The following is a 27,709-nucleotide window of genomic DNA, read 5'->3' as shown; positions in this document are numbered from 1 at the left end:
CAGAGAGCATGCAAATGGGGAAGGGGACACAGGGAGTGATGGGCAGGAAGACGTGGGGTAAGGGATTCAGGAACCTATCACTGCTCCCTCACTTCACCAGAGTGAGGATGGTCAGGGATTATACCAGGGCCGTCACTGCCTTTAGAACAGTAAACCTGTAGGAAAAAGGAAAGGGTATGACATTGGAATTAAACCCCCACAGGACAGAGCCCTCCTGTACTTAGTACTTGAACATGTTACAGAATAGACAATGTTTTCAACTTCCTGGGAGTGCCCTATCTGTTGAGGAAGATGTGGTTTCTGCCCTTAGGGAGCTCCTACTTCATAGGGGAGGGGACAGGATATACACACACCCACATATAGCAATGGTGAAATTTTGTTGAGAGAGGATAGGCCAGGCATTGTATTGTTTGGACATAAAATGGGCTGGACCTAAGTGTGCCTGGAGGAAGTAGCTTAGAGTTGAAATTTTAAATTAGAAAATGAATGTATCCAGGGTCCCTCCCCTCTGGATATGACTTGGTTTGATGTGCCAAAGCTAAGTGCTTCTAGAAGTCTCTACATATCTGCCCCACCTCAAAGAGGAAAGTGGGAAACCAGTGGGATGGGCCTCAGCGATGGGGGACATTGGGAAGGGGAGGGCCAGGGTCAGACTCAGTGCTCAATTGAGTTCTTCCCCTGACAGCTCTGGCGAAGACATCCTCATTGGGGGACTGAAGCCATTCACCAAATATGAGTTTGCAGTGCAATCCCATGGAGTGGGCGTGGATGGCCCATTTGGTTCTGTGGTGGAACGTTCTACTCTGCCTGACCGTGAGTGACTCTGTAACTGCCTCTCTCATTCCCTTCACTCTCGGCAGGTTCCTAATCTCCTTTCAGGACCTGATTCAACCACCTTGAGATTCTTTATCTCTAAAGAGGATGACTTTATGGTGTAACGGAAAGAGTTCACCTGCCTTGGAGTCAGGAGTTCTAATCTTGGCTTGTCCACTTACTAGTTTATCTAATTCAACTTTGGAAAATCATTTATTCTCCCCAAGCCTCACTTTTATCACCTGTAAAATGGGAGTGATAATTTTTGCCTGCCTCATGAGAATCAAATAGGAAAAGGGAACAGACAAGTTTTTGTAAATGATTTCTGCAGCCACAGTTGACTGAAAGGTGAAATAGATACAGTTTCCTGGTGTATTTACTGTTTGTGGATCTTTTAAAATTTGAACTAAAGAACAAAGCAGTGGCTCTTTCTCCAACAGGTCTTTGCCTGTGTAAGACTCCCCCAGTATGTTAAGATCATACAAGATTCTTTGACAGATGTAAATATGAGGATTGTTTTGTACATTGAATTCTCTGATTATTAACATACAAGAGGACCTGAAACAGAGATATATTTTTCAATTGAATTCAATAAACATTTATTAAGTGCCTACTATGTGCCAGGCACCGTGATGAGTAATGGGGATATAGATATTAAAAATATAGTCCCTGCCTTCAAGGAACTTACACTCAGATGGGGGAGACAACACACAAAAGGAGAAGGAAAAGCTGGGGCAGGGGGTTACAAAGGAGAAGAAGCAATGGGGTACCTGGCGGGGGCATGTTCTGTGGAATGGAAGTCAAGCAGAGCTGCTGACGGAGAATGGAGTTACCAGAAAGATTGTTAGCCCTCTATTAAGGAAGGCTTATGCTGGTTGTCGTGGTGATCCATCACAGAATACAAGTTGAAGACAAATTTCTTATGCATAGAGAAGTCTTCCAGATTCTTCCCTTTGTGCATAGCATCCTATCAAGATTTGGAACGTTACAGAGACTTCCTAGATGAGCTCTATAACCACTTAAAAGAGTTTGGCCTATGCATCCACACAAGAAAAACCAAATGGATGGAGATGTTTATTGTGCAGATTATGACATGCATTTAGACAAATAGAGCTCTTCTATCATATATCTGCCTATCTATATATGTAGTGATATCTTGGACAAGATATGTATTTATGACAAATGGATAATGGATATATAAATGGATAATGAGTTGGGGCTCAAATCAAATAAGAGTGGAAGAGCAGGCTGAATTGCCTTTGAGAAATTACAAAGCCCCTTTAATGACCCCACACTTCTCCCAGACACAAAGGCTCATCTTTTTAATATTGATGGTCTCGTAGTCTATTTTTTAAAAATGACTTCAAGTCATGGAACACATCAGCCTCCAAAGAATTAAAAATGAAGATCATTCAGGGGGCAGTAGAAAATCACATGGTAGGTGGGAGCTAGCCATAACATATAAAAAAATAAAGAACTTTAAAAAATTAAAGAAAGGTGTCACTGGGGAAGCATATGATAGAAAAAGGTGAGCTGGACATATGGTAAGAGCAGGATGTGTATGCCACTAGTATCTATACCACAGAAATAGAAATTGAAGAAGGCTTCTAGGACAACGGATGGGCCCTTCGCAGTGAACTTGATAGAAGACATGGGTGAGAATTACATAGGCTAGGCAGGGATGAATGGGTTTGCTGTCTGCTTTACTAGAGGAAAGAGCCAAATTAAGGTGATCACAAATATGAGTCTTCTTCTAGAGATGTTTTTTGTCTGTGGATCCTAGAACATCATCATACCTGAAAAATAAAAATTGTGGATGACCCAAAGGTCAATAGAGAGGCAAATGGTGGGTTTAAGTGGCTCCCACATATTTTCAGTAGTGAGACTTGAACACTAAAAGTAATGTCAAATATATCCTATGATCAGAAAATGAGGTGGGCCAGTCATTTATCAAGGGTAAGGAATAACAGATGGACAGCCCAAGTGCTATATCGGTGCCTAGGAAATATTAAAAAGAACCTAAAGGAAGATACCATGGTGCAGTAGAAAAAGCAGTAGATTTGGAGTTGAGAACCTGGATTCAAATCCCAACTCTTGGGGCAGCTAGGTGGCACAGTGGATAGAGCATCGAACCTGGAGTCAGGAGGTCCTGAGTTCAAATGCAGCCTCAGACACATAACACTTACTAGCTGTGTGACCCTGGGCAAGTCACTTAACCCCAATTGCCTCACCAAAAAAAAAAAAGCAACAAATCCCAACTCTTCCATTTACTGCCTGTTAATATCAGGCAATTTATTTAACCTCTCTAGTCTCAAGTTTCTGTATCTATAAAATAAGGGAGCTGAAATACATCAACCTAAGAACCCATCAAGCTCATGATCTATGATCCACTTCTTCCCACCAACATATTGGGTAGACTTCCTTTGGAGGAGTATGGACATATACCAATCGACAAGCATGTCTTATGAGCTTACTGTGTGCCACACGCTATGCTTGGTGCTGGGACTACAGATACAAACATGAGACAGTACCACCCTCCAGGAATTTTATTCTTCTGGGAGAGTATACCATGGACACTGATAAGAAAATATAGGTTGGATGCAAAATATATATCTGGTGATGGGGAGGGAGGGCACTAACAACTGGAGGCACCAGAAAAAGCCTCTTCTAGAAAATGGCATATGAGCTAAGCCTTCAAGGGACCTAAGAGTGAGAAATGAGGAGAGAGCGTTGCTGCTATGGTAGATAGTCTATGCAAAGATGTGGAGGCTGGAGATGGAAAGTTGTCCATGGGGACCAGCAAGGAGGCCATTTTTACCAGAGCAATGGTTCTCAAACTTTTGATCCTGGGACCCTTTTACACTCTAAAAAAATTCTTGAATTTTTGAGTTTGAATTTGAAGAGCTTTGGTTTATGTGGGTTATATCTGTCAATATTTATCATGTTAGATATCTAAATGTCTTAATATTATTATGAAAACAGTTTTGGTCTCCTGGACCCTCTGAAAGATCCCCTGGTCTCAGGGAATCCAGAAGTCCCCAGAGCACATTTTGGGAAACAGCACAAGGTGTGTGAGGGGCAGCCATGTGGAATTAGCACGAAAAGGTAGGCTAGAACCAGATTGTGAAAGGCGTTAAATGCCAAACAAAGGAGTTTGCATTTTGTCCTCCAGAGGAAAGGAAGCCAGAGAAGATTCTTGAGCAAGAAAGTGACCTGATCAGACTTGTGCTTTGAGACTATCAATTCCACCTGTGTGGAGGCTGGATTGGGAAGGAGAGAGAATGGATGCAGGAGGACCAGTATGAATAGGGGAAAACACCAGCTCAGTTGTAATCTGTCCCATTATACCCCTGGACCAGTTCAGCCCCAAAACACTGAATGAAAATAAAGCCCTACACAAACATTAGGGAAGGGAACAAGCATTTATTAAGCACCTACTATGTGCCAGGCACTGTATAAATATTTTATATGCTCCTCACAACAAGCCTGGGAGGTAGGTTCTTATTTTACAGTTGAGGAAACTGAGGCAAACAGAAGTTATATGACTTTTCCAGAGTCACACACTGACTCCAGACTCAGTGCTCTATCCACTGTACCATCTGACTGCCTCTGTTATAAGAGGCTGTGGTGATGGTGTTGGTAATAATAGTGTGTGTCCATATCTGAGGTTTCACTGGTGTTTGGAATTCTATCAATGCAGATTGAGAATTCATCTGTAATATGGGCTTAAAGAGGGGCAGCTAGGTGGTGTAGTGGATAGAGCATCGACCCTGGAGTCAGGAGGACCTGAGTTCAAATCCAGCCTCAGACACTCGACACTTACTAGCTGTGTGACCCTGGACAGGTCACTTAACCCCAATTGCCAAAAAAAAAAACCAGGCTTACCTGAAGAAAATATAAAGTTACCTGAAACTAAGAAATGATGTGCCTTGCTCAGTGCTGGTGCAGGTCAGGCCCACTGCATTTGAACCTGGGCCTTCCCCTCTCCAAACACTATACTACACTGCTCTCATGACAGTGATAATCATAACTCCTCTGTCACATGTATACTTTCTTTAGCACCTGCTCAGAAAGTCCATTAACAATTTTTAAACTTCTAAATGTTTTAGGCTGATGACATGAAAGAGTCAATCTATAAATGGCATTTAAAGGCAAATTGGATGTTGTTAGCACAGCTGATAGGGACTGGCCTCGGGCTTTTATTGTATAGGGAACTCCCAGATGAGGAAAGTCCCTCTACCAATGAAAGCTGGCCATCTCCTCTGTAACATAGAGTCTGTAAAAAGAGTTGCCTGGAGCAGTAAAAGGTGAAGTGATTTGTCCAGCAAGTACCTCTCAGTGGGAGGAGTTGAGCCCAGGTCTTCCTGGGCTTCAGGCTTCCTGTCTGCTCTGTCAGGCTGCCTTCTTCTCTTACCCAGCTGCCACGGGCCTCAGTTCTGCTGAATGCAGGCTTCTGAGGCTGGTCGGTTTGTTGAACTCTGGATAGGAAATAAGTTACATTGTGTACTGTTGTGTGATCTGGTTATCCAGAGCTTCGATAAATTTGAATCTCAGTGTTATATACATATTATCTGTAGTATGCCAGCACTTTCAGGTTAAATTTCCATTATTTGGAAAGTACAGAAGGACTTTATGGAAGCTGCTCTCCAAGGTACTTTGACAGATATGATCCTTATTGAAAACTCGCGAGGCTGTTATCACCCCTGTCTTACAAATGGGAAAACTGAGACCCAGCAAAGTGAATCTAAAGATCACCCAGTAAGTTAGGGACAGAGCCAGGATTAGAAAGAACTCAACTTACCTAACTCCAAACCATTACTGTTTCCACCATAATACACCATATTTCCCTGTACCCTTGTCTCTTGTCCCACACTCTGTAGGGTCCTTAACGATGCCTCTTTCCCATTGCCTCCTCCCATCTATTAGGCTCTCAGCATCCCTTTCTACTTCCTTTAATGCCATGCCCCCTTCAATGTTTAAGTCTTAGTGACTGTGCCCCTGACTGTGTTCCCCTTCTAACTTTACGCAGGGCCCTCCACCCCTCCTTCTGACCTTCGCCTAAGCCCTCTCACCCCATCTACAGTCCGACTCCGCTGGTGTCCGCCCGTGGAGCCCAACGGGGTGATTGTGGAGTATCTGATCCTTTACAGCTCCAACCACTCAAAACCTGACCACTTGTGGACTCTGCTCACCACAGATGGTGAGTGTGCCCGGGGCCTCCCAGCCCACAGAGTCCTCTCAGGCAGTTTGCAAACTGTCCCATCTCTTCTGTCTTCCTCCATGACAGGCCCAAGTGGTAATTCATCTTTGGAGGGGAACTCTCCAGCTCATTCCAGAACTTAGGAAATTCTTTCAACCGTTTAACCAAAGCCTGTCTTCTTGTTCATTTAGTTAGGAGCAAGATGCTGGTGTGGGGCTAGCTTGAACACCTCCTAGTGAATCAGGGGCTCCTTGGCCAGGAGGTCGGCTGGTGGGGGTGTGACAGGGGTGGGGAAATGTAGCAGAGTTTTTCAGGAAGCTTCTTTCTGTGACCATCCCCATTGACCACCAACCAACATTGTTTCCTCTGTTTTTCATGCTCTCCCTTAGGAAACATCTTTAGTGCTGAGGTACATGGGTTGGAAAGTGACACTAGGTATTTCTTCAAGATGGGGGCACGGACAGAGGTGGGACCAGGGCCATTCTCTGGTCTGCAGGATGTGCTCACCCTGCAGGAGAAGCTTTCAGGTATGGGTTGGGGGAGGAAAGAACTCATATCAGACGGCTCTCCAATGGGAGGGGTATCCAGAAGGAACCTGAGACATACCATTTAGGAGCTAGTTCTGAAATCACAGAAGACTTGAATGAATGACATCCTCCTCTCTCCCCACCCCAAAGATCATTTCACCTAGTCTCCTGGGTTGAGACAAGACTAACCCTGAGCCATTTCAGACGGTTACCCTTCTGATTTGATGAATGAGTTAGTTGGGTTGAAAGACCTATTTCACACTGGAGACTTTCTGATTTAGGAGATCTGTTTGGTAGGAAAGCTAATGCTAACTGAGGGTCTGATTTGGTGGTGGGGTCTGGGAACTAAGTTTGGGATCCTGGATTGGTGGGAACACAGATTTCATAAGGAAGCCATTTGTTTTGAGTGGGGGAAGAGGTTAATGGCTTCATTAGGAGACCAGTTTGGCTTGGCAGGCAAGGGGAGGGCAGTTGTTTCACTGGGGGGTTGATTTAGAATATTTTCTAGAAATGACGTTTTTTGAATGTCCAGTGCATGCCAAAAGTCCCGTGGTAGGCAAGGGCTGGGTTAAGGACTCTTCCAACATAACCTGCTTGACATGTTGCCCAAAATCAGTGTTGCCCATGTTTATGTGTTAAGGATGTGTTCTGGGTCTTCCCATGGAAGGTATAAGGACCCTCAGGATATCTTGAATACTTGGAACTGTCTACAGCACATGGTACTTTGATTGTCCACAGTCTCTCTCTTACATCTTTCAGATGTCCTGGACGTGCACTCGGTCACAGGCATCATTGTGGGTGTCTGCCTAGGCCTGCTCTGCCTCCTTGCCTGCATGTGTGCTGGCCTTCGAAACAGCTCCCACAGGTGAATGAGAAGTATAAATCAAAGGTTCCTCAGCCTTTCTCCTCCTCTTTCTCCTTCTCCTCCATAAAACATCACCCTAGGGGCAGCTAGGTGGCACAGTAGATAGAACACTGGCCCTGAAGTCAGAAGGACCTTAGTTCAAATCCAGCCTCAGACCAAATACTTAACACTTGCTAGCTAAAAAAAAAAATAAATCACTCTGAACAGTGGCAGTCAGTCAGCAAGTAGATATTAAATGCTTACTGTATGCCAGGCTTTGTGCTAAGCACTGGGGACACAAAGAACCATAAAAAAACATTGTTCCTGCCCTCAAGGCACTTGTATTATAATGGGGGAGATGGAACTAGCTTCCACAAAAGATTTAGATAACTTCTGGATGAGAGCTTAGGGGTGGATATCCTTATAAATAAGAATTCCCTTATAAAAGGAATAGTATGTTTGGAGATATCCCTAATTTTTGAGATGATATCAAGGAGTGAAACCATGGCCTCCCTCCAAATGGCCCTTGGACACCCCCATCCAAGATCAGACACTGAGCTGGAGGAACTATTAGTGATGATTATAAAATGAAAGATGGGGTTTGGAAACATGCACTATTTATTTTAAGGATCTGCCCCAGAATCTCTTTGGTCATAGCTTGCCCCATATATCTTCATTGTTGCTGGTTTACTGGCTCCAGGGCCATCTCCAGTCGTCCTGATCTATATCTTGCCACTGGACCCAGATGGCTCTGGAGGAGAAAGTAAGGCTGGTGACTTTTCCCAGTCCTGCCTCACTTACATCCAATTCACTTGCAAGTTATGGCATCATGTTCTGATGTCCTTCCTGATGTCATGGTCCTTTTCAAGAACAAAGGACAGACAGTAACAACAAGAAGCAGCACTGGTTCCTTCTCGCTTCCTTACCCTACACCCTGTGATGGTGGAGAGGATCTCAGTGACATGCCAACATCACTCTCCATAGAATACAGCTGACAAAGGCTGACAAAAGAAGCTTTCTCCCTCCTCTTCGTTCTTTCTATCATCTTGGATCAGCATTTGGGGGAAGAGATTAGAAAAAGAGAAGGGGCTAGGGGAAATAGGAAGAGTTGACATTATATGTTTCCAAGTTGAATAATTTCCCTAGACACAGAGTTGCCTAGTAAAAGACAGCCCTGCCTAGCCCTTCCCTTTTCTACTGTTCTGGGTCAATGAGATATTCCACTGCTGCCGCCACCCCCCCCCACCCCCCACCCCCGGCAGTGGGGATAGGCAGGAAGAGGAATCAGTTCTTCCTTCTGTTCAGCTTTTGGACTTAATCTGAAATCGGCAATGTGAATCAAGTTCTTTTTTTTAATTTATACTTTTCCTTTAATAAATTTATTATTTGTTTTTACCATTCTTTTTTTAAATTTTGAATTCCAAATTCTTTTCCCACCTCCAGTCCTTTCCACACCCATTTAGAAGGCAAGCAATGTGATATCAGTTATACCCTTGAAATCATGCAAAACCTATTTCTGTATTAGTAAGTCATCTTCATTATCCAAGACACACTCTACCACTTCTTTCTCACCCCAGCCTAGATTCAGAAGAGAGGACTTTTCAGGATGGGTGGGAAAAGGACAATGGCTGCCAGGTGGAGATGCCATCCATTCACCCAGGCTGCGTTAGATAGAATCATAGATTTAGATCTAGAAGGGCCTTAGTGGTCACTGAGTTCATTTTACAGATGAAGAAACTGAGGCTAAGAGAGGTTAAATGACTTGACCAGGGTCATACAATGTCTGAGACAGGATTCAAACCCAGGTTCTCCTGACCCACATCCAACACTCTATCTACTGCTCCACAATGGCAGAATCTGGTCTTTGTCTTTGGACTTATCCAGGTGTTAGGACAATGATTTCCTGCTTCAGATGAGGCTTAGAATAGATAATTGCTGAGGATTCTTCCAGTTGAGAAATTGTTGTTTCTTATTGGAAATGAAATAAAAACAGGTGGGAATTCTTGGCCAGGGGATATGTCATCATTCATTCAGGAGACACTCCAAGGATTTAGGATCCATTTGCTCATACTCCAATACCAATCAATGGCTTCTGGATTTTTTCAAGATTCCTCCCCCACCCCAAGCACACCACTTATTCCTTTTCCTTTTTCTCCATCTCTCCTCTTCTGTAGGGAATCACTCCCTGGCCTGGCCTCTCCCACTGCTGAGAACCCTCGACTTTACTCCCGTGCCCAGCTGGGTCCACCTGGTCCACCTGCTGCCCATGAACTCGAGTCCCTTGTGTGTCCTGACCCCCGGCTCCAGGATGGGTCCCTCTCTCCTTTCCCAGATCTTGACGAGGCAGCTGAAGTGCACAGCCTCATGGGCGGTGGCATTGAAGGTCGCGGTCACACCAAGAGAAAGGTGACATTTGTAGACCCTTGTCCACAAGAGTCCTCAGGTTGACCACATCTCTACGGTTTGGTGGCTTCCTCGAGCTGCTCCCACGTGTCAGTTCTCTCTTAGGACACCAGGGGGTGGCAGAGTATAGCATGTGCCAAGCGATAATTTCCATTTCCTCTGGGCCAGATGTCAGTGGAGAAGGGGAGAACAGATGGACCACCAGCCCTCTGGCAAATTTGGCCAATTTGGTTCTCACGGAGGGGAAGGGTTCCATATAGACACCATGGGTAACCCTTAGTGATCAAGAGCCCCATTCAGAACAGCTAGGATGACCTCCAAGGTCAATCCCCCTCCCTCCCCAGTAGACTCAACTTCTCTTGCTGGTCCTTCCTTCTACTCTACCCACCACCCACTTCACTCCCCTGTAGACAGTGAGCACATCTGAAATGGGATCAATAGTAAATGGCATAAACTTAAAGTAGGAATATAATGTCCTAGATCCTGATCATTCATCCAAACTTCCTCCCTTCCCCCACACTCACTGATTCACTTACCATGCCCCATGCCTCCACTTCAGACTCTGGAGATTTAACCAGATGCCTTTCCCAGTGTAAAACAGATCCCTCTCCTCTCCTGTCCTGTCCCCCCACACACAGACATTGACCCCTGCCCTCTCTCCCAATAGAGCCATTCCTAACATCTTTCCCATCAGGAAAGAACCAGTCAGCTTGATCTCCTAGTTTTTATCCTTTATATCTTAAGGCCTATGTAAAAGGACATCTTTCACCTATAAATTTCACCTTTCAGGCTCCCTCACATACTGCCTCCATTCACTCCATCCCTACCCCGTAGCAGAATCTGGCTTTGACTTTGAACACTGACCAGTCTTTTACCCTTTGCCTGCAGGTCACATGGGCTCAGTCTGGAGGGCTGAGCTGGTCAGGAACCTGGGCTGGATGTGGGGCACCTCAGACAGGGGCTAACTCTGCTCTGACCCAAGCCCTGCTGCCCCCAGCTGGAGCAGGGCAGACCCTGCTACTTCAGGCCCTGATGTATGATGCCATGATGGTTAGTGTATACGGAGAAGTGGGAATGGTGAGGGTTTGGGCCAGCATTTGGTGTGCGGGAACAGCCCTCATCAGGTATCACCCATCAACTCTTCTTTGGGATAAAGAGGTATCTCATTAGCTAAACCTGTTATCTAGGAGTACATGGGATTTGTGAATTACCTAGGGATTCCAGTCTTCCTCTGGAAATGAATATGTTGGTTAAGAAGGGTACATGAAGGGCACTGGTTCTGAAGAATTTGGGTTCATTTGGGAACTTCTCTGTACCTCTTTCCCTCCAACCTATCCTGCTCAGCATCTTATAAAGGGACATGAACCTTCAGAGTGGCCTCAAAACTATATGGAAATGTTTCAGACCTCACAGTCTCAGACCCACCCATTGTGGTTCTGGAGCTCCTCTGACTTAAGGGGATTGGGACGACTGGATGTCCATCTCTTAGTCTTATCTGCTTGATACGTAACAGAATAATTCTTATTTATATAGCACATTCAGGTTATAATGAGAAGGCAGAGTGGAGTAATGGAGTCAGAGGACCTGAATTTGAATCTATGTTCTGCTATTTAGCACCTACATAACCTTGATCAAGTGACTAAATCTTTCTGGGCTTCAGTTTTCTTATCTATAAAATAAGAAAATTGGGTTAGATGATCCTTAAGTCCCCTAGAACTGTGATTCTAGAAAGACAATGAACTTTCCTCACAATTCTGTAAGATGGGTTATTATCCATATTTTACAGATGGGGAAACTGAGTCTCAGATGGAGTCATTTGGCATTGGTTACGTAGCTAGTATTGCATCTGTGACCATAAGCCTTATACTCTTTCCGCTACAGTGAGCTGCCTTTCCATGTGCAGTGACTTGTGTATCCCACAGGGTCTGATGATTACTCTGAGTTCCCTTCCCCCATGTGATGGTCATTCATTGTCCCTCCCCAAAATCTGGGGTATGACAACCATTTTATTATCCCTCCATTCTGAGATGTGGTGGTCCCTTTGTGTTCCCAGCATGTTCACTTTTTATATTTTGTCTTCTTTGTCCCTACCAGAGTGATGGAAGAAAGAAACCTCTTTCATCTTGCAGAAACCAAGTGGAGGCTGATGTCATTGTCCATTCTGACTTCTCAGCATCCGAAGGGCACCATGATCCTGAGCTCTATGGCCCAGAGCCTAGGGACCCCACACCCCATGGGTCTCCAGCCTCCCCCTCCCATATCAGTGAGCTGGGGCTGGAAACAGACTGGCCAGGTAGAGACCTGGGAGGAGGTGAGCTAGAAGCCACAGGGCTGGACACACAGACTCACCAGCCAGAGGCAGCTAGTGTCCAAGACCTCTGCAATGGCTTTCCCCAGCATGGAGATGCCTTGGAGAAAACAGCCACTGAGTACCCTGATACCTATAGGGGTGGGCAGCTGATGAAGGGATCCCCAACCCTTTCTGGACAACTAGATGAGCTTCAGGGCAGCTCCTCTGGCCTCCACTCATCCACTACAACCCAGAGTTTGTGGCCCTGATTGGTAAAGCTTGGCACCCATTTGATCTGGACCATGTGAAGCAACATCTGCATTTGTGCATATGTATGTGTACCTCCTCGCTAAGCCATGTGGAGACCTCCCTGGGGCCCCTTGGGAGGAGCCAGTGGGTGCCCTGGAGCAGTTAGATCCCACACCCTAGGAGTCTGCTCTTCCCAAAGTGCCTCACTGCTCTTAGGTGATCACTCCTTCCTGCCCCTTAAGAACTAGGCTCTGTTCCACATTATCATACGTGTTCTTCTGAAGACCCGTGCATACATGTGGACACACACATTTGGTTAGTGGGTTGGGAGGAAGGGTATTGTGTTTGTTGGGGAATCGTGGGCATCTTCTACTATTGGCTTTGCTCAGTGTTTATGAGAATGAGGAGTAAATGGGTTAGTAGATAATATTCTTTCTAGGACAGTCTCCGGGAGCGCCTCCTGTTGCTGTGGCCTGCCAACCTTTCCATAACTCCACATCTTTTATTACACACTCTGAGAGTGTCTCTAACACCCTGTCTTAGCAAGACAGTGCCAGCCCTAGACTGCCTCCCTCTCTGGCTGGGGGTAGGTAGCTCCAAGTAGGCTCAGGTGCCTAACATTCTAGGTGCATCTCCTTCCCACCACCCATTTTCCTGCTGTGTGCACAAGTGACTCTGATTCCTCTCTGAATAACTTGGTTTTATCTTATTTCAAGCAAAGCTTGGTTTTGTAGCTGCTTGCTAGTTTCTCTCCCCATGTCCTGCATCTCTCCCTGCCTTTAAAATCTTTCCCTCTTCTCTCCTTCCCCTTTTCTTTCTTCCTCCTGCGCATTTCTATCTTCATCACCCTCTGTCTCTCTCTATGTCCCCCTGTTCTATCTCTTTCCTATCTCTCTCTTACTCCCGCATCTTATTTCCCTCTCCCTGTCTCCTTTCCCTCATCCCCATTCTCCACCCCCTCAGACTTTCCCTCTTGTCCTGTCTTTCTTCCCCTCTTCTTCCTTCTCTGCCCCATCCCCATTTCCCCCCCTTACTCTTCTGTCACTTGCCCTCTTCCCTGTAAATGCCTTCCATCTCTCCTTAGTTGTTGTTCTCTCCTGTCCTACATTTCTCTACCCCGGAACTGTCCCTCCACATTTCTCTCTCGCCTGTTTTTCCTACCCTCCCACATTCTCTATCCCCTCTCCTCCCCTTATCCTATGGATCTCCCCCATTCAGTATTTCTCTTCTCTCTTTTTCCCTCTCTTTCCCTCTCTTTGCCTCTCATCTCTCACCTCCTCCTTCCCCTCCCTTCTCCCTCTCTCATCTCGCACTTTCTCCCTCCCCTCCCTTCTCCCTCTCTCATCTCTCACCTCCTCCTTCCCTTCTCCCTCTCTTGTCTCTCACCTCCTCTTTCTCTCCTTTCTCTCTCTTTCTCTCATCTTTTACCTCCTCCTTCCCCTCCCTTCTCCCTCTCTCATTTCTCACCTCCTCCTTCCCTTCTCCCTCTCTCATCTCTCACCTCCTCCTTCACCTGCCTTCTCTCTCTCTCTCATCTCTCTCATATTCTCTTCTAGTCTGTTCTTTTCATCTTTCCCGTCTTCATTACCATCTCCCCTTTTCGCTTCTCTCGTGGTTGGTTTTACATTTCCCTCCTCACAACAGGACTACCTCACGTCTGTTTCAGAGGCTGAAGTGATTCCCCTGCCCCATAGATATGTAACTGGTTCTTATACCACTTTTCTGTAAAGATGCAACTGTGCCCACTGCAGTGACTTTAAAAAAAATCATAGCCCACCTGCCTGTCAGGTGCCTGTATGGGAGGCTCACACTTCTCTGTAAAGCATCAACCTCCCTCCTCCACCTGGCCTTGGACACAGCTGGGTTAATTCAGTTCATCCAAAAGATTTTGGGGTTTTTTTGTTTTAAATTTGGGGCAGTAGTGTCATAATCTAAATTGGATGTTCACATGGTCACATTTGCCTGGATAATCAATTTTCCCTCTGATTTAACCTGCCAGTAGAGCAGGCTGTGAGAAAAGGTTGGGGTGGGGAAAAGATTTCCTTTCCGGAGCAATACTGAAAAGGGTGCATACCCCAGCTCCCTAGACCCAAGAAAGTCCGGAGTGCAGCTACCACAGGTTTGGGGCTAACCTGGCCAATTCCCCTACTGAAAGGACTCCACTTTTGAAACTTGACTTGAATCTAGTCGCAGGCACCAGACAGATCAGTTTAAGTAGCAGTACTCCTATGGAGCACTGAACTTTCCCAGCCTTCTTTTTAAGGCTCTGCACTCATAGATAGGAGCCCTGAAGGGGTAGGCATCTACCCCCACCTTCCCTCTCCTCCAAGATCTTTGAAAGTAGATCTCCTCAGAGCCAGGGCACAAGGATACCATGTTTTGTTCCTTTGGTTTAAACTCATTTCTGAAATCATTACAAGACCTACATAGTATCTGAGGTCCTTTCCATCTCTAAATCCTGTGATTCTCAACACCTAGCACAGTGCTTGGCATATACTAGGTTCTTAATAAATGCTCATTGATTCATTATTCCTACTCATGTATGCCAGTTCCCATTCCCTAGGCAGGAGGATAGACACTTGCTTTTCGCTTTGACCCTTTTCCTAGGGCACTGTATTTGGGGTTGGGTTGGGGAGAAGGTTCTCCCTGTTTGCTACTTTAAACAGAATAGAGAGTCATGGGTTAACTCTGGCTTCTGTGCCAAATTAAGAAGCAATATCTTTTACTTTTTCTCCCCCTTAAATCATGAAATATATCCCAGAGTTCCTATAGCTTCATCTGACTATTGGTGTGGAAACAGAAGGCATCTGTGTGTTTATTACGTGTTTGTTTCACTCATGCTTGAAACCCTTAACCTGTAGACCTGCTTCCTCCCCCCAACCCTCCCCATCATCACTAGCATCCCACCAAAGATCATGGATGTTGGCTTTGGAGGCTGCTGAACCCAGAACCATTCTCCTGCCATTTCCTTAGCCATTGGGGTTACGGTTTGACTACACAGCTGTGCACATTGGCTTGTTGTTCAGAAGGTCAGAATCCTTGCTTTATTTTGTTTTCATGTTTCTACCCTGATGTTTATGGCAGCAGCTCAGGCCTGGCTGTACGCTGTTAGCGTGGCACTGTATGTCCTCATTTTTCATGTCCTTGTTTAACAGGCAGTGAAATTCTGGTTTAAATTAAGTAGCTGCAAATGAGACAATTTATAACCCATTAGGTTGGGATGGGAAATTGTTTCTCAAAAGCAAATAAGTAATAAATCTGGTCTCTGCCTATAACTCATACTTGATAAGAAAGTGGGCCTGATCCTCCCCAGCATTGCAGATGCTATTTTACTCTGCAAGTAATCTCGGAGGTGCTGTCTTTGTCTCTTAAAAGTACTTACTGGGAAAGAGATTGTTGGTATATTACAGGGTAGAGTCTCCACTCTTTTATCACTTTTCACTGATGCTGCTTTTTTAAAAATGATTTTGCTTTAAGATTTCCTTCCTATGATGCATGACAACTGTAATCAGGACCTGCCCTACTATTTATCTGTATTAGCTCATGCTGTATTATTTAATTATCTTTCCTTAGCAGCTTCTCGCCTCTCCTCACAGATATTCTTTAGCATTAAGATGCCTAGATGGCAATGACCATGTATCCCTCCATTAATGAATTAATAAACTATTTTCCAAAAAAAAATGCTGTGTTCTCCACAGGAACCAAATTTAGTTCAATTCAACAAGGACATATTAAGTACATACTGTGTTCTAAGCACTAAGAATACAAAGATGGGAAGAGTCAAACTCCCTGTGTTCAAGGAGCTTACACTTTGGTGGAGGGGTATACATAAATGGATGACTTTTACACAGACAAGTCAAAACGTTTTATTTTATTTGTATTTTGTAATTTGAGGGTGGGATGGGAGCCCAGCACCAACACCTAGAAGAATCAGGAAAGGCCTCTCATAGGAGCTGATACATGAACTGATCCTTGAAGGAACTAGGAGTACCAGGAAGCAGAATAAAAGAGGTAGACTACTTCAGACTGTGCAATAATAACAAAGATAGTGGATAGAGCACCGGCTCTGGATTCAGGAGGAACTGAGTTCAAATCTGGCCGCAGACACATAACACTTACTAGCTGTGTGACCTTGGGCAAGTCACTTAACCCCATTGCCTAGCCAAAAAAATAATAATGATAACAAAGATGAATAATAGCATTTTTGTAGCACCTACTAGGTGCCAGGCATTGTGCTAAGTGCTTTACAATTATTATATTCATTGAGCTTCATGAAAAACTCTGGAAGGTATATTATCCCTGTTTTACAGATGAGGAAACTGAGGCAAACAGAGGTGACCCCAGGGTCACAGAGTTAGTAGGTGCCTAAGACTATATTTGAATTTAGGTCTTCTTGACTCTAGACTCAGGGCTCTATCCACCTTGCCACCTAGCTGCCCTAGTAATGGAACGATGAATGGGGAGCTTCAAGTGGGCCAACCTGGCTGGAATGTAGAGTTAATGGGGGAAGTGAAATGAAATCAGCCTGGAAAGGAGATGGAGCTAGATTGTGAAGGGCTTTAAAAGCCCCAGCAGAAAATTTTGTATTTTGTCCTAGAAGCAATAGGAAGTTAATAGGCTTCTTACGAAGGGGAGGAATATGGTCAGACCTGCACTTTACGAATAGCAATTTGACAGGTGTGCAGGGGATGCATTGAGGGGAGAGATCAGAGGAAGAGAGAACAATTAGGAGGCTATTGCAATGCAGGTTACGGAGACCTGAACTAGGGTGCTGGCCACTTGAGTGGACAGAACTACAGAGTAGTACTTATAGTGGTGGAAAACAGCTTTTCTGCCCGAGGAAATTTTTCCAAGATGAGAAGTGGTGTTTTTTGATGTGGGGAAAACATGTAGCCATAGATCATGTAGTTAAGAGGAACTGTAGAGGTCATGAAGTCCAACACCCTCCTACAGATGAGAAAACTGAGACCCAGCATGTCAAGTCAATCAAAAGGTATTTATTAAATACTACTATGCCTGGTACTGGGTATACAAAAACAGGAATGAATGGTAAAATCAAATTAGGAACAGAGTAAGTATTTGAAATCAGGTTTTATGGCTCCAAATCTAATGTTCTTTCCACCGTCTTGCAGGGAATCAGGTTCTCTCTTACAAGCACAGAAGAAAAAAGATCCGAACTTTCTATGTAGGAATCTTTGAGGTGATCTGGGCATCATTTTGTTAACTTTACTTCTCTGTCTGCACAGCACTGAACAAGGCCCTTGGGAATGTAGAGCCTATAAGACATCATTTTCTATAACATGAGATTTCCATCATTGCAACATAAATCTTCATGGAATATATGCCTACTCAAGAAACATAGATACGTGATTACTGCATTCTAGAGGTTATGAATCTAGGTTCATATAGTTAGGGTACTAGTCCCCACACACATGCTTACATACACAAAACTCTAGAACATTTATTAAGCACCTTTATGTGCAAGGCTAGGGGCAGCTAGGGTACAGTGCTGGGTTCAGTCAGGAAGACCTGAGTTCAAATCCAGCCTTAGACACCACTATGAGACCCTGAGCAAGTCACTTAACCCTATTTGCCTCAATTTCCCCATTTGTAAAAATGAGCTGGAGAAAGAAATGGCAAACCACTCCAGTATCTTTGCCAAGAAGACTCCAAAAGGGGTTGTAAAGATTCAGACACAACTGACACAATTGAATGACAAGCTCTCTGGGTAGACCAAAACAAAAATGATGAGCCTCTGCTTCAAAGAGTTTACATTCTAGAAAGGTGATGATGGTGTAACATGTACAGTAGTCAGAAAATACAAAATCAAAAAAAAGAAAAAGAAAATACAAAATCTATACAAAGATAATTTGAGAAGGAAAGGGTGAAAACTGGGGGGGGCAGGGGAATCAGAAAGGCTTTGTGCTCGTGGTGACATCTGAACTATGTTTTAGAAGAAGCTACAGAGTCTGTAAGCGAGAGGTAGTGGGAGCTGAGAAAGGCATATGAGGAACATCTAGCAGGTCACTTTGACTTGGATGGATAGTGTGTGAAGAGGAATAAGCTTCCCTGAGAACGAACACTGTCCTTTTTTTTTGGCTTGACACATAGTAGGTGCTTAAGAAGCCAACTTGTGATTTTAAAATGTCAGGCCACACTATCGTCACTTCTCTGATGATTTTGTGTGTAATCCTAGAGGCCACAAGGATATTTGAAAATTTTTGAGTAGGTGATTGGCATGAACTGTGTTTTTTGGAATATCAGTTTGGCAGCTATGTGGATAATGAATTGGAGCTAGGGAAAGCTAGGAGACTATAGTCTAAACTAGAAGTGAGGAAAGACTAAAAGACTGTAGATGGACAGACTCACTGCTAGAGATATTGTGGAGGTAGGAACACGACTTGGCAGCTGATTGGTTAAGGGAGAAGGGTCAAGAATGACCCCAAAGTTTTTAACTTGAGTAACCAGAACAGTGGTGGTACTGACAACAGAAGTTTGGGAAAGTGCTGTTTGGTACATATTTAGCTTGAGATACCTATGGGACATCTAGATAAGGAAATTGAGAAGACAGACGGTGATATGGGATGGGAGTTCAGAAGAGCAATAAAGACTGCATATATAATTTGGAAGTAACCTACAAGGATACTTGAGTCTGTGGGAGTTAATGAGTTCACCAACCCATAGGCATTTACAAGCAAAGGAGAATGCAGAGAGAGAAGAGAGGACACAGGACAGAGACTTGGGAGATGCCTGCATTCAATAGATGGAAAGAGTGATAGTCCAGCAAGGGAGACTAAGAATGAGTGGTCAAACAGGCAGGAAAGAAACAAAGAAAGAAGAGTGTCATGAAAATCCAATGGGAAGAAAGAACCACCTGGGGGGGGGCAAAAGTCTCAGCAAAAGTAGGAAGGACAAGGATTGAAGACCATTGAATTTAGCCATTAAGAAATTGTGGATAGCATTGGAGACGAGGAGTTCTAGTCAAGTAGAGGCGTAGGAAGTCGGATTTCAAGGGATGGATTGAGAAATGAGTAGGAAGAAATTGAAAGAATGAATGGAGGTACTCCTTTCTAGGAATCTGACCACCAAAGGGAGGAAACATACTTGGCAATAGCTTGAAGATAATGGCAGGAAGTCTTTTTCAGGATAAGGTAGACGTGGGCATTATTTGTAGGTGGTGAGGAAGGAGCTTGTGAATGAGGAGAGATTTGAGAACAGAGAGAGGGAATGGAACCCCTGAAGGAGACAGGAAGAGGTGGGATCAATAGTGCAAGTGGAAGACAGTCTGGTGTTGGCAAGGAGATCATCTTTTCATCACAGACTGGAGAGAAGGAGGGATGAAAAAGACTAGGTTGGAGGTATCGATGGGGAGAAGGGAGATCTTTGGACAGATGGCCTCCTTTCTTAGTAAGGTAGGAGGCAAAGTCCTTTGCTGAGAGAGAGTGGGAGGAGGTAATATAAGAGGTCTGAGAAGTGAGAAAGTTTAGAAGAGATGCTAAGGAGAACGTGAGAATCAACAAAAGAAGAATCAAAGGATTGCCATGCAACAGGAAAGGCCAGGTGATATTAGAAAACATAAATTTACAGAAAATGGAGTCTAGACATTAAGTGACTCTTTCCATGTGCATTCAGGAGCACATCAGTAGGAATAGAAGAAGACACTCAGTAGCACACTGGGGATTTGAATACAGGCCTCAATCCTCTACCTCTGGCTCTGTGAACGTGGTATATGATTCCTCAGAAGGGCTGGATCCCCATACCAATCAATGGAAGCAGGAAAAAGACAGACTGGTCAGTCTTGATTCTGACCCCAGAGTAGATTGGTAGGTGAGATCCTCAAGTAATGAAGGTGGGGAGGGGAGGCTGGAAGGACATCATAGAGGAAAAGAGTTAAGCATATTTGTACATAATAGATTACCAATCTTTGCATATCATTCAAACTGTGGACTCATAAATTTGGAAGGTTTAACACATTTGTGAGCATGACTTTGAAAACTAGCAGCAGCAGTTGAAAAAGCCAACTCTACTTCTTCTGGTCCCCGGAAAAGTTGGGAGTGCATGAAGTGGGAAGATTGTTGCACTTCCCCAGGGAAATCAATCACTTCAGCCAGGGAGTTATTTTTCCCCTCACCCAATAGTTAACATGTCCCTTTAACCATAATAAAAGTTCACATCTATGTAAGCACTTTAGGATTTATAAAACATTTTATATACATTATTTCATTTGCTTCTCTCAACAACCCTGTGAGATAGGTGTTACGATTCTTTCCATTTTACAGATGGTGAAACTGAGACTCCACAAGGCTAAACAAACTTGCCCAGGATCACAGAGCTGGTAGGTGTCTGAAGTGGGATAATTATAATAATAAACTTTTAACATTTACACATATATGATCTGATTTGATCATGATAACAACTCTGTGGAGGTAAATGCTATTATTATCCTCAATTTGTGGCTGCTGTTGAGTTGTTTCAGTCGTGTCCAACTCTTCATGACCCCATTTAGGGTTTTCTTGGCAAAGAGACTGGAATGGTTTGCCACTTCCTTCTTCAGCTTATTTTACAGATGAGGAAACTGAGGTGAACAGGATTAAGTGACTTGCCCAGGGTCACCCAGCTAGCAAGTGTCTGAGGCTAGATTTGAACTCATGAAGATGTCTTCTTGATTCCAAGTCCAGTGCTCCATCCACTGCACTACCTAGCTGCCCCTTCCAGATGAGAAAGTTGAGGTCAAGAGAGTCTAAGTGTAGGGGCAGCTAGGTGGCACAGTGGATAAAGCTCCGGCCTTGGAGTCAGGAGAACCTGAGTTCAAATCCAGCTTCAGACACTTGACTTACTAGCTGGGTGACCCTGGGCCAGTCACTTAACCCCAATTGCCTCACCAAAAAAGGGGGGAGGAAGAATGTCTAAGTGTCTTGCCCAGGGTCATAAAGCAGGATTTGTACTCTGGTCTCACTGATTTCAACTTCAACATTATCCACTGATGCCATGTTCTCTTATGATAAACATAGGATAGTAACCAGTTAGGTATCCTTTTACCAGACCCTCAGGAACTGAGAGATGAGTGCTTTATACAGGTAAGTGGTCTTCCCCTGTCCTCTTCCCTCAATACTTTTTTCCCTCCCCCAACCCAACAAATACATGGAAGACCTTAGAATTTCTAAAGTTGTGCAGATCTTGTTTAAATTGAATTCATGTGGTTCTAACCTCATACCCAATTTTTTTTGGGGGGGGCATTAAGCAATAGGGTTAAGTTATTTGCCCAGGGTCACACAGCTAGTAAGTGTCAAGTGTCTGAGGCCGAATTTGAACTCAGGTCCTCCTGACTCCAGGGCTGGTGCTCCATCTACTCTGCCACTAGCTGCCCCATATACCCATTCTTTTAGAGGCAACCTGATTACATTGCAATCACTGGCACCCAAGTCTCCTGGTATCAGAACCAAGATCTGGGAAAGAAGGAGGAGGACTGAAAGAAACCTTCCAGATTGTCTTATTCAATCAGTTATTTTAGAGATTTGGGAACTTGAAGCCCAGAGAAAGGAATAAACATTCCCCAAAGCACCTAGTAAAAGCTGGAGCTAGAACCAGGCCTGATGCTCTTTCTGTCATGCCACATGACCTCCCAGTCAGATAGATGAAAACAGGATCAAACAATCTGTGAGTGACCAAGAGAAAAGGGACGAGCCTGTCTTCATCCCTTCCCCCCAAATACATAAATCCGAAGGTCCCAGGCTAAGTGTGAGATTCTCTCCCCTCTTCAGTGAGAAGATTGCCTGATTCCAGACAAATATTGAAGGCATAGACACAAACAGCATTTAGTGGAAGACTTGCAGTGGATCAAATACAAACAATACAAGTGCCTGGCATTTAAAACCTGCCACAATCTGGCTCCAGTCCAGCCTGTCGTTCCAAACTCTCCTCATACTCTGCCTTACAGCCAAACTGGGCTGTTCCCTATGTATTCCCAGAATGAACTCTTATCACCTCTGGTTCTTCGAATGCTTAACTCCCATTAAGACTCAGCTCAAGGGGTACTGCCTAGGTGGGCTCTTTCCTGATTCCTCCCCCCCCAATTATTTTATATTTACTTAGAATATATTTTATATTCCTTTACCTATGTACATGGGCCTCATTTTCCTTATATTTACAATGAACAGATTGGATTAGATGACCTCCCTAAATTCCTTTACATCTCTAAATCAATGAGCCAATCTTATTGCCCCCTTTATAGAATGGAAGCTTTTTGAGGACAGTAATATTTTATTTTTGTCTTCAATCCATGGTGCCTAGCATAGTGCCTTGCACATAGTAGGTGTTCAATAAATGGTAAGTGAATCAATATATGAATGAATGAGCACTAGATTTTGAAGTTAGGGGATCCAAGTTCCAATTATGGCTTTGCCATTGGATAGGAAAGTGTGTGATCTCGGACACATCACTATCACTCTGGACCTCAGTTTCCCCATTTGTAAAAGAAGGGAATGGACTAGATTGGTCTCTCAAAGTACCCAACATTTGCTGAGTCTGTGACAGACTCATCAGTCTCATCAGGAGTAACATGAGCATGATAAGACAGCATGGACAATGTTCTATGTAAATATATGTGGCATGGATGCTCTTAACATAGATCCTCACCTGGGTCCTATGTTTTATTACCAGCAATGTGTTCCTTGACAGATGATGTCTTTGAAATTTTTCCAATTAAAAAACATGGTAATAGTCTTCCCTAAATTTCTGTCATACTAAATTTTTCATTGTGTTTAAACATCTTAAATTTTAAAAATACCACTTCAAAAGTAGTCTGGGAGGAATAGCCTCATTTTGGTGAAGGGGGCTGGTGGTTTATACCTGTGGTTTTATCAATGTAGGGAGCTCCTGGTATGAAACCTCCCTCTTCCGCACAGGTTGGCAATTCATCCATAATTTATAATCTCAGAGAGTTGTTTGAGTCACTGTGAATTTAAATTACCTGACCAGTGTCACACAGCTAGTATGTGTCAGAAGTAGGACTCAAAACCCCATTTTTACTGACCTTAGGCAGGCCCTCTATCCTCTATCAACTACAACTGGCTGCTTTTCATCCTAATTTTACAGATGAAAGTCTGTAAATGACTTTCATTAGCTCTCTTATCCAAATAATAGTAGATCTGGAGCTATAGATTATCCCAGGGTGAGAAAGTATCCTAAGAATCTCACAACTGAATGACCTAACGGAATTTGTGGGACTTACATGCTTCCCAGGAGGTCACTATAAACTTTGCACTGTTTAATTCAAGGACTCTGTGTGTGTCTGTGTCTGTCTGTCTCTCTTCTCCCCTCTCTCTCTCTCTCTTTCTCTCTCTCTCCCTCTCTCATTTCTCTTCCTCTAATCTTTCCTTATCTCCTTCCTACCTCTCTTGTCTCTACACACACACATTACCCATCTTCTCTGCACATCTACATCTTTCTACATATCTATCTATCTATCTATCTATCTATCTATCTATCTATCTATCTATCTATCTATCTATCTATCTATCTCATCTATCACCTAGGAGACACTTAGGTGGCTCAGCAGACTCAGGACTTAGTAGACTCCAGGCCTGGAGTCAGGAAGATCTGAATTCAAATTTGTCATCAGACACTAGCTGTGTGACTTTGGCCAAGTCACTTAACCTCTATTCGCCTTAATCCACTGGAGAAGGAAATGGCAGACCATTTCAGTATCTTTGCCAAGAAAACTTTATGGACACAGTATGGTCCACGGAGTCACTAGGAGTCGGGCACGACTAACAACCACAAAATCTGTTTATCTTCCCTACACGTATACACCTAGATATCTATCTAGAGTCTAAAGACTGGTTCAGATTCTTCATTGAGTGGTAAGCCACGAGGGGGTTGGTCTATTCCAAAACAGAGCATCTCTGCCTCTTTCCTCTCTTCTTCCAGACTCCCTGTACTTACACGTACACCCCACAACCCCCTCCACTTCTCCCCTCTCAGTTATTTTGAAAGTCAAACCCGAGGGTGCTCCCCCGATCTTTCTCGGTAACTCCCTCTCAAAGACCTTCCTTCCAGCGGGAGGGAGAGGTCCAGAGAGCTCCGAGGCTCTCCGGGACTGATGGAGCTTTGGGAGTTCTAGGGGCCCGCCGGCCTCAGTTCAAAGAGTGAAAGGAGGGCGGGAGGGGGAGGCAGCGGCGCTGCCGGGGATGTCCGGCCTAATAAAGCGCTGGTTGGGTCTTTTGTTCCCCAGACTGGGCCTCCAGAAAGAGGGGGTTGGGGAGGAGGAGGGAGGGGACAGGGTGGCTTGAGGGGAAAGGGGGAGGAAAGAGGGGAGGGAGTGGAGGCAGTGGGAGGAGAGAGCGGGCAAGCGGCGGGTGGGGAGCGTGTGCTCCGAGCGCTCGGAGCGAGATGCTGACAGATCGCTCCTCTATGTGCAAGATGGCGCAAGCGCCGAGTCCCCCGCAGCCCCGAAGCTACTAGGCAGCGGCATGCGGCCCCAGCCTCCTGCCGCCCGGGCTCGGCCGCGGCCCGGGCCCCGATCTTGGCCCCGGCGCCGTCTGCGAGGGGCACAGGGAGGACACTAACAGGTCCGGAGCTGAGCGGAAAAGAGCAAAGCACCCCATGGCTCCGCCGCGCCCCGCGCTCCTGCGCCCCCGCTTCTGGCTGCTGCTGCTTCGGCTGCTGCTGCTGCTGCTGCTGCAGCTCGTTCTCGGAAGCGGTGAGTGTAGGGGCAGGGGTCGGGCAGAGGCAGGGACAGGGGCAAGGGGAGGCGGGGCCGAGAGGGCAGCGGACCCGGGACCAAAACTAGATGGGGCGGAGTCCGAGATGGGAAGAAGCCTGGAGTGAAGGGAGATGGAACGGAGATAGATCCCGGGAGGGGGTGCAGCCCAGAGTGAAGGGAGATGGTGTGGGGATGGACCCCGGGCGGGGATACAGCCCGGAGTGAAGGGAGATGAAGAGGGGTTGGACCCCGGCAGGAGATGGAGTCCAGAGCGAAAGCAGATGGAGCGGAGATGGACCGGGGGGAGGAATGGAGCTAGGAGTGAAGGTAGACGGAGCAAGGATGGGCCACGGGAAGGGATTGGAGTCCAGAGTGCACGGAGATGGAGTGGGGAATGAAACCCGGAGTGAAGGGAGATGGAGAGAGGATGGAGTAAAGTCTGAGGGGAGTCTGAATCTGAGAGTGAATGGAGCCCAGAGTGAAGGAAGACACAGGTGAAGGAAATAAAACAGTCTAAGAGGTAACCTAGCCCAGACAGAAGGGAGAAAGGGAGGGAGCAGTCCCAGAGGGACTGCAGTGAGTTTCCTGCAGTGAGAAGACAGCCAGCACAAAAAGGAAAGGAGAGGAAACTCAGCCTGGAGTTAGGGGGCTTAGAGCTGGATTGAAATGGGAAAATTGGAGGAAACTGGAATGAAGGAAACCGGAAAGGGACTGGTCCCTGAGTAAGGGGAGATGGTATTGGAACTAAGCAACTAGTGTGCGGGTAGCTGAGTGGGATTTGAGAACAGAAGGGACAGCGCGGGGACTAGGGATGTGTTAGAAAAGAAGAGTCTCAGCGTAGGACTCAGAGTGGGATTGAGATGCGGCTTCTGGTCTTAGGGAGAAATAAAGCCAAAACCTGGTTTTCCAGGGTCGCAAAAAGTGTTGCTACCGGTGAGAGATATATCTTACAGGAGTACGGGCAAGCACTATTACTTTTCCACCCATTCAAAAGTGCGCCGAGATACACAGGTTCATACACACATACAAAAAAACGCTCATACATCCAGGATGCCTGTATACAGACACACTCACTCTGGGACTGGGTCGAGCTTGCCTGCACTTGGCAGCACAGGGCTATGTCAGTAATCTCCGTTTGGCTGGACAGAATGGACCGGTTCTCTGTCCCCTGCTCCCATCCTGGTCGGGCTTTCCCAGCCCTAATGTTCGACCTGTATTTATCTCCTTTTCTCCTGGGCTCCTATCGTCTCTTAACAGCATACAATCTTCCCTCACCTGGAGTCACTGAAGAAACTTGATGCACCTACCTCCACAGCAGTTCGGGAGGTGTTGGCCAGAGACCAGAGAAGGTTAAGTAGGGATTGAAAATAGGCTGCTTTATCCCGTCTTAAAGAATTTTTCAATACACAATTATTGAAGGAGTTAATATTTTCGTCTACTCACTCTTTGAAAGTAACTCAGGCACTTAGATGGATGCTACACTCTAGGGAAGGAAAATCCTCTTGGCTTCTATGGCGATGTGTTTTACCCAGATGCTGATTAGCCTGCTCTCTAAGCGGCACGCTTCCTCCCTCGCTTGCCCCCCACCCCCAACCCCTACGCCCCCAGGTCAGCAGTCAGCTATCAGTCTCAGTCAGCTAGTGCCTGAGGGAGGGAACTGGTCTCCCTGAGGTCACAAAGGGAGAGAGCTGGGGGTGGGTAGGGTGGAGAACAGGGTTTGGCTCTGAATCCCAGGCTCCTTTTGTATGGCTCCTCGGGGGTCGGGGAAAAGCCCCACTCCCTTACCCTCAGGGTAAAGTTGAGCAGTTTGCGGTGCTGGGTCTCATTAATTGGATAACAAGCCAAGCAGGCTGTGGTGTGAAGGAGATAGAGAAACTGGACTTTCAGTGGTCTGCCATGAGAACAATCTTTTTCTCTCACATCTCATCTTCACCTCCTTTCTCCCTTTCCTCCCCTACTTCCTCCTTTCTGTTCCCTCACCTGAGGGGACTGAAGCCTTCTAGTTCAATCTCCAGATTTTGTACTTCAAACTGAGTTTCCAGAGGGTAGATTGCCCAACGATACAGAAATAGTAAAGTGGCAGAGTCCAATTTCAAACTCACATCCCCTGAATGTAACACATACAGCCTCTTGGCAGGAGGGAGCAGTTTCAAAGGACTTTCCCTCTTTTTTTTTTTTAATGGATTTGGGCTGACCTAGGGTAGAACGGAGAAAAATTAGAATTTCTTTTCCTTTCTCCTACAGTATACTTTATATTAATAGGGGGAACGACCTCAGAAGAGGGACTAGGTCACAGTCATGCCGAAATCAAACCCAGGCATCCGATCTCTCCCGGTATTGGAGTGGGTACCTGTGTCCTTCATCTTCCGGCGGAAAAGGGCAAAGGATGCTGAAGATCCCAGGTGGCCCAAAGGATAGAATCCTGGACCGGGAGTTAGAAATACCAGAGTTCAAATTCATCCTTAGACACTTATTGTATGACCGTGGGCAAATCATTTAACCTCTGACTGCCTCAGTTTCCTCATCTATACAGTGAGAGATAATAATAGCACCTACTTCCTGAAGTCAGGATGATAAAATGGGGTATTTGTAAAGTGCTTTGCAAACCTTAAAACCTGATAGAAGTGCTAGTTAGTATTATTTGTGGGGAGGGATCTTTTGGCAGTAATTGTGACTAAGC

The 27,709-nt window shown here is 45.3% G+C and overlaps 1 protein-coding gene and 1 long non-coding RNA gene across 3 annotated transcripts in view; one reads left to right on the top strand and one right to left on the bottom strand.

Moving 5' to 3' along the window:
* IGDCC4 (immunoglobulin superfamily DCC subclass member 4) overlaps positions 1–12,755 on the top strand; it is a 44,351-nt gene extending 31,596 nt beyond the window's left edge. For both annotated transcript variants that reach the window (XM_020983187.2, XM_020983180.2), the window contains 7 exons: positions 686–813; positions 5,843–6,013; positions 6,403–6,540; positions 7,300–7,405; positions 9,559–9,790; positions 10,676–10,837; positions 11,882–12,755. In XM_020983187.2, coding sequence (XP_020838846.1) covers positions 686–813; positions 5,843–6,013; positions 6,403–6,540; positions 7,300–7,405; positions 9,559–9,790; positions 10,676–10,837; positions 11,882–12,346 — 1,402 coding nt within the window. In that variant the 3' untranslated portion in view covers positions 12,347–12,755. The remainder of the gene's footprint in view (positions 1–685; positions 814–5,842; positions 6,014–6,402; positions 6,541–7,299; positions 7,406–9,558; positions 9,791–10,675; positions 10,838–11,881) is intronic.
* On the bottom strand, positions 9–26,620 carry LOC110206186 (uncharacterized). The gene is made up of 3 exons (XR_002323827.1): positions 26,473–26,620; positions 5,146–5,291; positions 9–155 (listed from the first exon to the last, which is right to left on the bottom strand). It is a non-coding gene; the product is annotated as an uncharacterized LOC110206186 (long non-coding RNA).
* Positions 26,621–27,709: the final 1,089 nt, after the last annotated feature.

This window comes from Phascolarctos cinereus, unplaced genomic scaffold, assembly GCF_003287225.1.
Source record: "Phascolarctos cinereus isolate Bilbo 61053 unplaced genomic scaffold, phaCin_HiC Scaffold_3;HRSCAF=262, whole genome shotgun sequence".
In the NCBI taxonomy this organism is placed as follows: Eukaryota; Metazoa; Chordata; class Mammalia; order Diprotodontia; family Phascolarctidae; genus Phascolarctos; species Phascolarctos cinereus.
Note: the sequence above shows the minus strand (reverse complement) of the source record. Positions and strands in the feature narration are given on the sequence as shown.